The sequence below is a fragment of the Cetorhinus maximus genome, chromosome 14 (assembly GCF_964194155.1).
Source record: "Cetorhinus maximus chromosome 14, sCetMax3.hap1.1, whole genome shotgun sequence".
NCBI classification, from domain to species: Eukaryota; Metazoa; Chordata; class Chondrichthyes; order Lamniformes; family Cetorhinidae; genus Cetorhinus; species Cetorhinus maximus.
Window position 1 is genome coordinate 92315121 of NC_135892.1, and position 13673 is coordinate 92328793.

The 13673-nt window shown below is 43.5% G+C and overlaps 1 protein-coding gene across 1 annotated transcript in view; it reads right to left on the reverse strand.

Moving 5' to 3' along the window:
• LOC144689335 (ALK tyrosine kinase receptor-like) overlaps positions 1–13673 on the reverse strand; it is a 274691-nt gene that overhangs the window by 45389 nt on the left and 215629 nt on the right. Inside the window, exon 14 of the mRNA XM_078556369.1 lies at positions 7011–7140. Within this exon, the coding sequence (XP_078412495.1) occupies positions 7011–7140 (130 nt within the window). The remainder of the gene's footprint in view (positions 1–7010; positions 7141–13673) is intronic.

Consider the following 13673-nt stretch of genomic DNA (forward strand, 5'->3'; position numbering starts at 1 on the left):
ATGCTGGTGTATTACAATGAGGCTCCCAATGTCCCATGGCAGGGAACGCGGCCTGCCATCGATGGGCTGAGCAGGCGATCGCAAACTGGTTTCACGACGACGTGCCAATTTTTGGCCTTCTTGCCATATTGTCCGCTCACACCACCGAACACGCCCGACGCTGGCGGGCACGAAAAATCCCGCTCTTGATTTCAGGCTCATTACAGATCAGGTTTATTAAGAAATAACATATAAGTAAAAGTAAAAACAACAGGAGCTAGGTAAATGATAGTTAACTTCAATCGGGAGAAATATGAAAAGGACTATTTCACACCATTGCACAGATTCAAGATCTCCCCCAATATAACTTGAGGATATACATCGTAAACTCAATACACATACAAATTTAATCAAATTAAGAAAACTTCCGGATTCACGTTACAAAATCCACGTTCTTCTCATCACAAAATCAATATTCCTCCAGGTCAAACTCTATTTGACTTGGCATGCCATCTCCAAATGGCAACGACGGTGTAAATGTGTCACGATGTCAGTAATAAAAGGAAGGGAGAATTAAACTCACAGCCTTAATCTCAGCATTTACCTCAGGGCCTTTCACCATAGTGAGCATTTATCGGGATCAATTTTGTCACTTCCCTTCATAAACGTGAGTCAAATTATTTAAAATGCAAGTTCAAAACTGTAAATCAGTTATTTACTTATTACATGGACCTGAATTATGATTTAATGCAGAACGATACTTAACCATGTATGAATAAACTTCAGAATTAAGCACTGTGACTTCAACTTCTGCAGTCAGATTATTGAAGAATTGTACTTTCCCATTCATTATAATCCGTGAGGTCCTTCTTCAAGCTCAAAAGGACTGGGAGACTATGGTAACTCAAGCTGCTAAAATACTTCAGTCAGTGCATTAAGCCAGAAAAATAATCCAGCAATAGCTTCCTCTAAAAAGTCATAGGCCAAAATTTTCCAGCCCTTCACGCCAGCAGGATCTTCTCGTCTTGCTGATGTGAATGGAGATTTCACTGGCTCACCGGCCCCATCACGGAGGAAGCCGCTACAGGGCCGGGGGAGGGGGGGGAGGATGGAAAATTCCAGCCATACAATCCTAGAAACTTGCAGCTCAGTAGGAGGACATTTGGCCTATCATGCCTGTGTTGGTTCTTTGAAAGGAAGTCACACACTCGTGCTTTTGTCTTTAACCTTGTAAGTTCCTCATCCTCAAGTATCTGTCCAACTCCCTTTTAAAATGAATTATGGAATCCACCGCTTTTACATCCATCCTGACAACGCTGAGTTAAGAGAAATTCTCCTCACCTCCTCTCCAGGTCTTTTCCCAATGATTTGGAATCCATGACCTTTAGATACTGACCCACTCATCAGCGGGAAGATTTTTTTTCCAATTTTCTCTATCAAAACCTCCTTAAAAACGTCCACGAGGTCACTGTTTACCCTTGGCTGCTCTAAGGAAAACAGTTCCAGCTTTTCTTACCTCTCCCTATAATTCACAGTATCACAGTATCTTTACAGTGCAGGAGGCGGCTAGTCGGCCCATTAAGTCTGCACTGGCTCTCTGAGAGTGCTTTCCACTTAGACCCACTCCGCTGCCTTATCCCTGTAATCTTGCACATTCTCTCTTTTCAGGTAGCAATCCAATTCCCTTTTGAATACCTCAATCGAACCTGCCTCCACCACTCTCTCAGGAAGTTTGTTCCAGACTCCAACCAATCTTTGGGTGAAAAAAATTCCTCACATCACATTTACTCCTTTTGCCAATTATTTTGAAACTGTGTCCTCTGGTTCTTGATGCTCTATTGAGTGGGAACAGTTTTTCACTATTTACCCTGCCCACACCCTTCAGGATCTTAAATCTCTATCAATTCTCCTCTCAGCCTTCTTTTCTCCAAGGAAAACAATCCCAACCTCTCCAATCTATCCTCATAGCTACAGTTCTTCATCCTGGGAATCATTCTTGTGAACCTCCTCTGCACTCTCTCCAATGCCTTCACATCCTTCCTCAAGGATGGTACCCAGAACTGGATGCAGTACTCCAGATGAGGCCTAACTAGTGTCTCATACAAGTTCAACATGACCTCCTTACTCTCGTACTCAATTCCCCCTATTAATAAAGCCTAAGATACTAAATGCTTTATTAACTGCTCTCTCAACATGCCCTGCCATCTTCAAAGACCTATGCACGTATACACCCAGGTCCCTTGTTTTTATACTGTCACCATATCTTCCCTGCCAAAATGAATCACCTCACACTTCTCTGCATTGAACTTCATCTGCCACTTGTCTGACCAATCCACCAGCATGTCTATGTCTTTTTGAAGTTCAAGGCTATCCCCATCACAGTTGACAACACTTCCAATCTTCGTATCATCTGCAAATTTTGAAATCATGCCTTGCACACCACAGTCTAGGTCATTAATATATATCAGGAAGAGCAAGGATCCCAACACTGACCCCTGAGGAACTCCATTACAAACCTTCCTCCAATCTGAAAAACAACCATTTATCACTACTCTCTGTTTCCTGTCACTCAGCCAATTTCTTATCCAAGTGCCAACTTTCCCTTTTATTTCATGACCTAGAATTTTGCTTGCAAGTCTCTTGTGTGGCACTGTACCAATTGCCTTTTGAAAATCCATACACACCACATCAGCAGCGTTTCCCTTATTAACCTTCTCTGTTACCTCCTCAAAAAACTCCAGCAAGTTAATTAAACATGATTTGCTCTCAATTAATCCATGCTGGCTTTCCCTAATTATCCTGCATTTGACTAAGTGATCATTGATTTTATCCCATACTATAGTTTTCTTAAATTTTCCTACCACTGAGTTCAAACTGATTGGCCTGTAGTTGCCAGCTTTATCTTTGCACCCCTTTTTGAACAAGGGTGTAACATTCACAGTTCTCCAGTCCTCTGGCACCTCCCCTGTGTCTAAGGAAGACTGGAAGATTATCACTAGTGCCTCTGCAATTTCCACTCTCACTTCCCTAAGTACCCTTGGATACATCTCATCCAGTCCTGGTACCTTATCTATTTTAATTAAAGATAGCCTTTCCAACATCTCCTTCCTCTCGATTGTAAGTTCTTCTAGTGTACCAGTTACCTCCTCTCTCACCTCAGCCTGGGTAGAAGACAGTCCCTCATCCCTTTTAACATCCTGGTAAACCTCCACTTTATCTTTCCTAAGGCCTTTACACCTTTCCTGAAGTATGGAGTCAAGAATTGTCCAACACTTCAACCAAGGCTTAACCAGTAATTTGGAAGGTTCTAGTATGATCATTCTCCTTTTATATTTTACATCTTTATCTATAAATGCAAGTAAACCAAAATATTTTCCACCACCTTATTAACTTGGTCTGCTTCCTTTAGGAATTGTGTACATGGATACCACTCTGCTCATCTACACTATTTAAAATCATTCCTTTATACTGTCTTTCCATACTAATCATTCCAAAGTGCATCATTTCACATTTTCCCACATTGAACTCCATCTGCTATGTTTCTGCCCATTTCTCCATCTTGCCTAGATATCCTGAAGCTTATAACTTTCTGCATCACTAGCTTCTACTCTGCTAAGTTTAATTTTGTCTGCAAACTTTACAATTTGACACCTGAGTCTAGTCATTTATAAAAATTGAGAAGAATAATGGACCCAAAACTGTCCCTTGGGGAACACCACTGCAAGCTACATCCCAATCCAAAAAAAATCCATCCCCCACCACCCATTGCTTCCTGTCACTGAGTCACGATCCCATGTAGCAATTTGCACCTGCAACTCACCAATCATACTACAGACACTGACGTACACACAATGTATTGCCTCCTTCATTACTTTTGCTAATTTCTTCCATCTGTTTGCTGCAATTTTTGGGATATTTCCAATTTTATTGCTGTTAATATCTGTTTTTTGATGTAATTTCTGCGCCTGTCTGCTGTTTTCTGGTTCCCTTCTCTCTGCCATATTAGTTTAAACCCTACCCAACAGTACTAGCTAACCTCTCAGTAAGAAAATTTGTCCTGGCTATATTCAGCTGCAACCGATTCATCTTGTACAGGTGACCCTTCCCTCTCGAACTGATCCCAATGCCGTAAGAATTTGAAACCATCCCTCCTACATCACTTCTCCATCCACACATTCAGCTGCACTATCTTCCTATTTCTATACTCATTGGCATTGAGTACTGAGTGGTACTGAGAGTAATTCTGAGATTCCTATCATTTATTTTTAAATCATTTTCCCAGCTCCTAAAACTCTTCCTGAAGGACCTCACCACTTTTTTTACCAATGTCATAGGTTCCAACATGAATCACGACTTCTGGTTGTTCCCATTCTCCTCACAGAACATCCTGTTCCAGTTCGATGATACCCTTCATCTTGGCACCAAGGCATCAATGTTCCATTCATGAATCATGGGGCAGGATATTGAGTTCGGCGAGCGGGGGGCGGAACTCCCGACGTCACCCCGCTTCATTTCAATTTTCAGGTTGACGGGGACGCAGCTGATTCAGCTGTGCGCCCGCTGACCTGTCAACGGCCAATTGAGGCCATTTAAAAACTAATTGAAGTAGTTAAAGGGCCTACCCATCCAACCTTAAGGTTGGTGGGCAGGCCGGGAGCCCTGGCGGGCTTCAGAAAAAGCATGAAACCTCATCCACGGGTGGGATGAAGTTTCATGTAGGTTTTTAAAAATTTAATAAAAGTTTAATTGAAAGTGATGGACATGTCCCAACTCACGTGACAGTGTCACATGAGGGGACATGTCAGGGAAATTTTATTTTTCTATATTTCACATTTTTGAATTTGGAACCGCTCTCCCTGAAGCAGCACTTAGCCTTAGGGAGATGAGTGCGCTCTTTTGCGTGCATGCGCGAAAGAGCGCATTCTCAGCTTAGGGAATCCCCCCTTGCCCGCACAGGGGGGAAATTTCTTCCCATGGTCAAATCCCTCCTACTGCTGGGTGTTTGATTCTTCCTGGGTTCCTCCAAGGTGCTGTCATCCTTCCTAGTATTCAAAACTGAAACTGGTTAACGAGTGCCATTGACTTGGCAGATTCTTTTGCTACCTGTTTCTTCTGGCTAGCCAGTCTGTTGTACATCTATTCCCTCATCCCTGCATCATCTTTAAGTGTAGGCTGTGCATATCCCGGAATGTACATTTGAGGAAATATCGAACTCCCCGATGCACTGCAGTGACTCCAGTCACTCCTCAAGCTCAGAAATTTGAGTTTGTGCAACTGGTGGTACTTCCTGCACACATGGTTATCTAGGATGCAAGGTGTCTTCTGGAGTTCCCACATGGAACAGGATGCATTCTATAACCACTATACCAACTACCAAATCCATCTTTGGCAGGAGTACAAGTCCGGTGGTATTGAATTGCTGCCTGATAGCAGCCACACCTGAATTTCCTTTCTATTGATCTCAGTCGGCCTCCACTGCCGTAATATGCTGGGCAGTGGAAGGTGGTTGAGAGCGAGAAGGCTGGTTTTTCACCCAAGTTGGTGAAAACGCGGGATGGGGGGGAGATACACCCTCTGGGGGGGGCACACTGTGCACCTCACCTAAGATCATACCCCACTTTGTGCCTCCCGGTCTGGCCTTGAAAACCTGCCCCCACCCGCTTTGTGCGCCTTCCCCACTCCGCACCCCCCCCTCCCCCCCCAGAGCGTCTGATCCCTCCCCGCCCAAAAAAATTCTGGAACTTACCTGGGTCTGCTCACCATGATCTTTCTCGTGGGACTGCCGCTGCACCCACAACTGAGTTCTGGCACTGCTGGGACTGCAAGAGCTGTTGGCCAACAGATTGGTCGGCATCACTCGAGGGCAGGACTTCCTTCCACTGAGGGGCAGAAGCCTGACCCATCAACTTGTTTAAGCCCCTGGCAGCGTGTTACTGCTGCGGTGGAAGGCTTTGAAAAGTCAGTCGGTTTCCAAGAGACTTTTTTTTCCCCAACCCCCCCACCCACCCCACATTAAATGCAACCTTTAGAGTTCGATGGGGCTGGGAAGAGAGGGGAAGATAAGAGATGTGTAGGAAGGAGTAGGAGTTTTGATTAAAAAGGATCAGCCATCATCATTGGTTCATCTTTCAGCTCTGATTATCACTAGTCATCGAATGAGTTCAGTGAAAGAAGGCAAGTTCTAATTATATAAGCAGTCGCTTGGTAGCTTTGTCAAATACCTTTTCCAGTCAGTGACAGAATGAATGTGAAAACTAAACTTTGCAATTAGGTGATTTTTCTCACTTAGGCAGACAATAATGATACAAGCCTAATCATAAATGAAACATTTCATTATTTTGCCGCTTAGTATTTTGAATGTCAGGATTCCAGGGTATTAATATAATGTGGTACATCTTCCATTCTTCCACTTTGTCATCTAGTTTCAATCAGCATTACGAAAACTGACAACCAATACATTGCAACAAGTATTAGTTATATTTCAAATGTCAGTGTTTGCATTCGCACATTAAGTCTTCAAATCAAAGATATAAATCTACGGATTTCATTTCAAAGCACCGAGAGTTTATCCTCAATCAGAACTGCAGTAATTCAGAAAATGTTAACGTTTGACGTTTTGCTAGCACTGTCTAAATAAAGCATCAGGTTAAATGCTGACATTTAATCTGTGTCATCTGGCAATGGATCAGCATAACGTGAGCCTGAAAAGGGATCGTTTGTGCAGCTATGAATGGACACCTCATAAATGGCCATTCAGACGTGGACTATATATTGAGTGTTGGCAGCCTATTTTGAGCATGATGAGGTGGGGCGTCGGATCACTGCAGCCAACAACAAGCCTAGCCTCATCTAGCATTAACATGAGACCAGCTGCAAGCCCGATTAAAGACCAGGAGTTTAGAACATTAAAACTGGTCAATTTGTCAAATGCTACGGGAAATTCTCACTCTAAGGTGAATCAGACTAAACAAACCTGTGAGACGTATATGTTAGCATGCAAACATTGCTGTTAAAGAATGGTCACTTCTTACCGGTTTAGGTCGATATTCTCGAAGGAAGGATTTCATGTCTCCGCCTGCCATCAGCTCCAGTAGAATAAAGCGAGGAAGAGCCTGCAGGCTGACTCCTATACATCGTACTATGTTCTGGTGGCAGAATTTACTGGAATAGTTGGAGAAAAGGACACATTTACCATTTCTAAGAAAACCATTAATCGTTTCATCATGTGACAATATATAAGATGATCCATGAGGGCCAATATCAGAAGGCCCTGGAGAGATTTGGGCGGGGTGGGGGGGCAACTAAGTTGATTGAGTCTCATTCCTGTTAAAATGTTTTTTTATTGCAATTGTAGAGATTCCCAGATTTCCAGGTCAAACAAGATTTAGTGAGGGAAGAAGCTGGCAAAACTTCAATGGAAAGAGGAAACAAATATTCTAGTGACTTGGGGGAGGATTTTCCTCTAGTCGGGCGGGCGCAGCAGGTGGGCCCGGGAGCAGCCATGCAATGGTCCACCACCTGTGATTGGGCTCCGATCGCGATTTCACACTGGCTGGCCAATTGGCGTCCAGCCAGTGTGAAAAACACGCTGATTACCCCGCAGCACTGCGGGATAAAGACGGGAGGAGCGTGAGCACTGAAGTGTGCGCGTGCGCGGGGAAGCGCTTAGTGAAAGCTCCCTGAAAGCATAGGGCTGCCTCAGGGAGCTGAAGATTTTTAACATTAAAAACTAAGTTTTTAAAAATAAGGGAAACATGACTCTGGGACATGTGAAAAATGAGTTTAAAAATGTTTTATTATTTTTTTTCAATCACTGTTCGAAACCGCATCTCGCCCGTGGATGAGGTTTCACAAAAAAATGCAAAGGCTGCTTTGCCTATTTGCCTGCCCGCCAACCGTAAGGTTGGTCGGGCAGGGAAAAATTCACTTTAATTAATTGATTAATGGGCTTAACGGCCCTCTTAATTGGCGGTGGGTGCGCTGCCGACTGTCGCACTCATCCGCCAACCAAAATATCACGTGAGTGCGTGATGACGTCGGGATGCTCGCCCAACATCATCACGCGCTATTTCACGCTCGTGCATGCCGGGCACATGTCTGCACGCCTAGCTGAACATCCTGCCCCTGGAATATCATTGTTTTTCTAGGAATTAGAGAATCATGTGGGATATGGGATACTTGCCTTTATTAGCCTAGGCATAGAATATAAGAGCAGGGGGGTTATGCTGGAACTGTATAAAATGCTGGTTAGGCCACAGCTAGAGTATTGTGTGCAGTATTGTGTGCAGTTCTGGAATCCGCATTATAGGAAGGATGTGATTGCACTAGAGAGAGTGCAGAGGGGATTTACCAGGATGTTTCCTGGGCTGGAGAATTTTAGTTAAGAGGAGAGATTGGATAGACTGGGGTTATTTTCCCTGGAACAAAGGAGATTGAGGGGGGACATGATTGAGGTGTATAAAATTATGAGGGGCATAGATAGGGTAGACAGGAAGGAACTTTTCCCCTCGGTGGAGGGATCAATAACCAGGGGGCATAGATTTAAGGTAAGGGGCAGGAGATTTAGGGGGGATGTGAGGAAGAATTTTTTCACCCAGAGGGTGGTGGGAATCTGGAACTCACTGCCTGAAAGGGTGGTAGAGGCAGAAACCCTCATAACATTTAAGAAGTATTTGGATGTGCACTTGCGATGCCATGGCATACAATGTTATAGGCCTAGTGCTGGAAAATGGGATTAGAATAGTTAGGTGCTTGTTGGGCCGATGGGCCTTTTTCTGTGCTGTAGACCTCTATGACTATGACTCCATGGCCCTGCAAACCCACAAGGCTGTTTATATGGTATTGTACCTATCAGTTGTCGCTTCTGCTTGCCAGTCATCTCCAGTGCTGACCACACCATATATTGCATTGGTGTTTCAGAAGTGCAATTTTTATGTAGCCTGGTAAGTAAAGTATTGGAAAAGTAGGAAAGTGCAAGGCTTAGTGAGTCAGGTAGATCTAGTGTCCTTAAGTGGATCTCTGATTCTGCACAATTTTTTGTTTATTCTTTCATGGAATGTGGGCATCACTGGCAAGGCCAGCATTTGTTGCCCATCCCTAATTTCCCTTGAGAAAGTGATGGTATGTTGCCTTCTTGCAGTCTATCTGGTGTAGGTACACCCACAGTGTTGTTAGGAAGGGAGCTCCAGGATTTTGATCCGGTGACAGTGATGGAATAGTGATATGTTCCAAATCAGGATGGCGTGTGGCTTGAAGGGGAACTTGCAGGTTGTGGTGTTGCTATCTGTCTGCTGTCCTCGTCTTTCTAGGTGGTAGAGATCATGGTCTTGGCGGGTGCTGTTGGAGGAGCCTTGATGAGTTGCTCCAGTGCATCTTGTATGTAGTGTACACTGCTACCACTATGCATAGGTAGTGGAGGGAGTGAATGTTTAAGTTGGTGGATGGGACCTGTGATTTCAAAGCTTGTATTTTTCAAGACAGACTCTAGTGAAAATGCAAACTGGAAAGGGGACTTGAGAAAGGAAACTGGCCCATTGAGTTCCTAAGAAAACTATGGCTGAAACTAAGATTGGAAACCAAATCTTCTGGAGAGACTGAAACTGGTTGAAATCATATAAAAGGACGCAGAGCCATCAGACTCTAATAATGATTGCAGTGGTGCAGTATAGGCAGGCTGAAGAAAAGAGGCTAGATCCAGAAGCTGAGAATAGGCAAATATACAGTTGCTGCAGCTGTTTCTGTTACTTGAACTTAACATTGGTGTAAGCAGAGGATGTCCTGCAGATGTGAGACATTTTTGGTCAAGACCGTGCCCTTGGGTCTCGAGATGGTGGTCCACTGCTGTTGGCTGGGGATCAGGCTAAATTCTGGAAGAAGAGGAACTGAAATTCTTTGTGAGGAAGACAAGAGCTTTAAAAGACTTTGTAACTGAGATTGATGACATATTTGCTGAGTGGACCGCTGAGCCAATTTGTAAGATCTGTCTTAGTCGTACCTGCCATTTAATGTGTAATTTATAGTTTATAATTGAACACAGTTTGCCTGTTAGTTAATGTTCAACTTATGTTGATTCTGTGTTTTAGAGCATATGTGGTTACCCAAGTTAGTACTTAGTATTTGCTTTGTTTGACACTTGTATAGTTAAAAATTATTTTGTTTCAAACCCTGGAATCTTTGTGGCTTCATTCTTTCAGTAAACAACTGGGATTTCAGATTTCTTCCCTTTTCAAAGTAAGTTACTGGTCTCAACTGAGATCAAAGTAAGTGTTGTAGAAGCCGCTGTTACAATCCATGTAGAGACTGTTAACTTTTAAAGAGAAATTCAAAATTCCTGTTTTTTACTGAAAGAATGAAGCCACAAGATTCTATGGTTTAAATAAATGATTTTACTATTACAAGAGTCAAACAAAGCAAACACTACTGACTAAACACTATCTTAGGTTATCAGTAACGTTTTACAATAATAAAAACAATTAACACGATTACTTAAACTTTAAAACAGAAATCCTCAAGTGAAACTTTCTCTTTCCACTTTGACTTCACCCCAGAAATCCTTTGGCTACTTATCAAGCTATTAAAGGTTCCTTCAATTCCTTGGACTAAACCAAAGTGCCTCAACTCTCAGGAATTCACTTTGATTCTCCTCAACGTTCCTGCTATCCTCTGAAGTATGAGTTTTCTTGGGGTCCTTCCACTAGCATCCAGCTAAGCGACCCATCACCAGGTTGACACCTCATTTTTAGGTATGCCTGGTGCTGCTCCTGGCATGCTCTCCTGCACTCTTCATTGAACCAAGGCTGATCCCCCGGCTTGATGATGATGGTAGAGTGAGGGATATGCCAGGCCATGAGGTTACAGATTGTGGTTGTATACAGTTCTGCTGCTGCTGATGGCCCACAGCGCCTCATGGATGCCCAGTTTTGAGATTCACTACGGCGGCTTAACAGGTGCCAGTGGTCTAAATGTCAGTGCGATTGACAATTTTGCAGCCACATGTAGAGCTGCCTGAGCAAATAATCCTGGCTGGAGATCGTCAGGTAGTAGCTAATCACTGGTTAAGTGTACACTAGTGAAGGAAGGTCGAAGTTACGAGGTCTTTGTAGGACCTGCATGCCCTGTAAATTTGTTGTGACAATAGAGTGCTATTTTGTCAAATGGTGCTTTTGTGCACTTGTCCTTGTCCTCCTCCTTTAAAATTACCTACAAGGGAATGCAATAAGGAATTCTGTACCTGCTATTCAGATCCTGTCACTACGAGTGGGGCCAAAGATTTCCCATGGGTCTCAGATTGTCAAAGGCAAGCCAAACCTAATCCAGTTGCAAGGCAAAAATAATGCTTTAAAAGCTTAGCTGTAATACCAGCAATCTCTCTTGAAAGTTTGTTCAGGCTGAATGCTCCAAAGTAAACCACTTCCACCAGTATCAACTGCAGGTTGCATTTACACCTCCTGTATTTTATTGTAATTTACTTGTGGTGCAATGGAAGCACAGGCCAGAGGCTTTGGGGTTTCTAATGTCATTCTTCTGTATCAAATTTTATATCAATGAATCTTTGTGGGAGCACAAAGGAAGGGCCCAGATCACATTGCAATCTACAGTGTAACCATTACAAGACAAACTCAGCAGAAATGGGTTCTGTTGTATCATGCCTTTAAGGGATATCAGTATGACATCACTAGGAGGGAAATGTGTCATGTGAACCGGCCTTAATTTCACTTTTGCTTTGAGAAGAGCACATACACAGCTCTGATGCCTTCTACCTATGTTCTCATGTACCTAGTCTTAATAAATGAACCCATAAAACATTTACCCAATCCCCTATGAGCAACAGGTGCCTTGTGTCTTGTACAGTAAATAAGCCCAAGGTAATATATCATTGTAATAACACAACATAGTGATCAGTGCTGGTAAGGCAGGGCGCAGCACGATTAAGTATAGGTATGGCATGGTGAACAGCCTTGAATCATGGTACATGGCATGAGAAGATCCTCGAGTTTTGGTCAGACCGTAATTAAGTCGTAGCATCGAAGAGGGTTGAAAACACAGCCTGGTGATTGCGAAGAAAAGCTTTGGAGACACAGCACCAAGCTAGTGCTGAAGTAAAGAGCTGGTAAGCAGACGGGTCCCTCGTGGTGAGATTGCACTACGTAGCCTGTCAGTTCCATGAGTGGGACAGTCCGTCGAGAGGACCAGCACCAGGTTAGCTCAGTCAGAAAATACGAGTGACCAGGGTGTGGGCCAGAGCGATAGCTAGCAAGGAGAGTCAAACAAAATACAAGTCATGAAAATCAGGCCAGGGAAGGATGCGTTTGTAATGGGCGGCTTCGGGAGTTGCGGAACAATAAATTGAATGAAAAGCAAAGGTGCCATTACTCCATGAAGCGTTCCTGCCACAACTCGTCTTCATGGGCAGGGCTCCAGAAAAGCACACGAAATCAGCTACACCGACACTCATCCCAGCTACTACAGAAGAAAGAAGGTTAAAGGAGTGTTGTCAGAATGTCCACAAAATCCCCAGTTTGAACTGATTTGCAGCTGAGCCAGTGGTGGGTTTACTATGAAACAAACGGTTCAGTGGCATGGGGTTACAGTAGAAGGCCATTTCAGAATCAGGTTAAATTTCCATATTTATCAACTTTTGTTCATGTCATTTCGACAACAGCCTACAGGATCCATAGGCCATTTCATCAGCAGCTGCAGAGAAAAGGGTGCGTACTGTAATTTTTCAAATGCCGCACTAGCAGACAGAATTGTTGAGTTGGCGATTGCATCCACTCCCATTGAAGCATTCCAGAAAGGTCTGCTAGTCAAGCCTAAATGTATAGCAACGAAGAGCTACTCAAGGATGGACCTAAGTATGAAGTGATTTTCACAGTTTGACAAAGCTTACAGGTCCTAAGTACAACCCCAATTGTTGACGCACTCACTAAAACATCCAAATCTGGCAAGACATGTGGAAGGTGTGGCCTTTTCCAAGCACCAAGGAAATGCCCAGCTTTCAAGCAAATCTGCAAGGTATGTGGCTGAAAGGGCCATTGGCAGCGGCAGTGCACTAGAGCAAAGGCTGATGCAGCCACAAACAGCTGTGCACTGATCCAATCAGCCCATACACTACGGGTACCTTCAAGCAATAAGAATGACTGTCCAGTATCCCGTCAGAAATATATACATACACACAAGTATACAGGTGATTAATAAACCGGACAATGATGATGATGCGTATGATGGGACGTCAATCTCATGGAAAACATAGATGCCACCATACTGTCCAAAGTGTTTGCCAAGATTCGAATTATCTAAGAAAGTTGGTAATCGTTCGTTTTGGCCAAGATTGAGACAGGGAAAGTGCCAACATACTACCTCTGCGAATTCTTAAAGAAATGAATCCATAGATATGGAAGGCCATGGTGAAACCTACTGCTGTGAAACTTTCAGCGTACAACAGTTCACTAATTCCATGTGCAGGGTACATAGTTCTGAAGTGCAAATACAAATCAAATCTTTCTGCATGTCACAGATGTTGTGCAACAAGGAAGGCATGTAAAATTCTGACCATTGTTACCAATTGTTCCCATCTTCAGTTTTGCTGAAGGAGGGGTTTTTCTCAATATTTTGATCTACTTTCTGAGATCATCAACTGTAAACTGCTAAGGGAAGAAATCATGGACGGTACAACACATCAGCTATCGGACAAC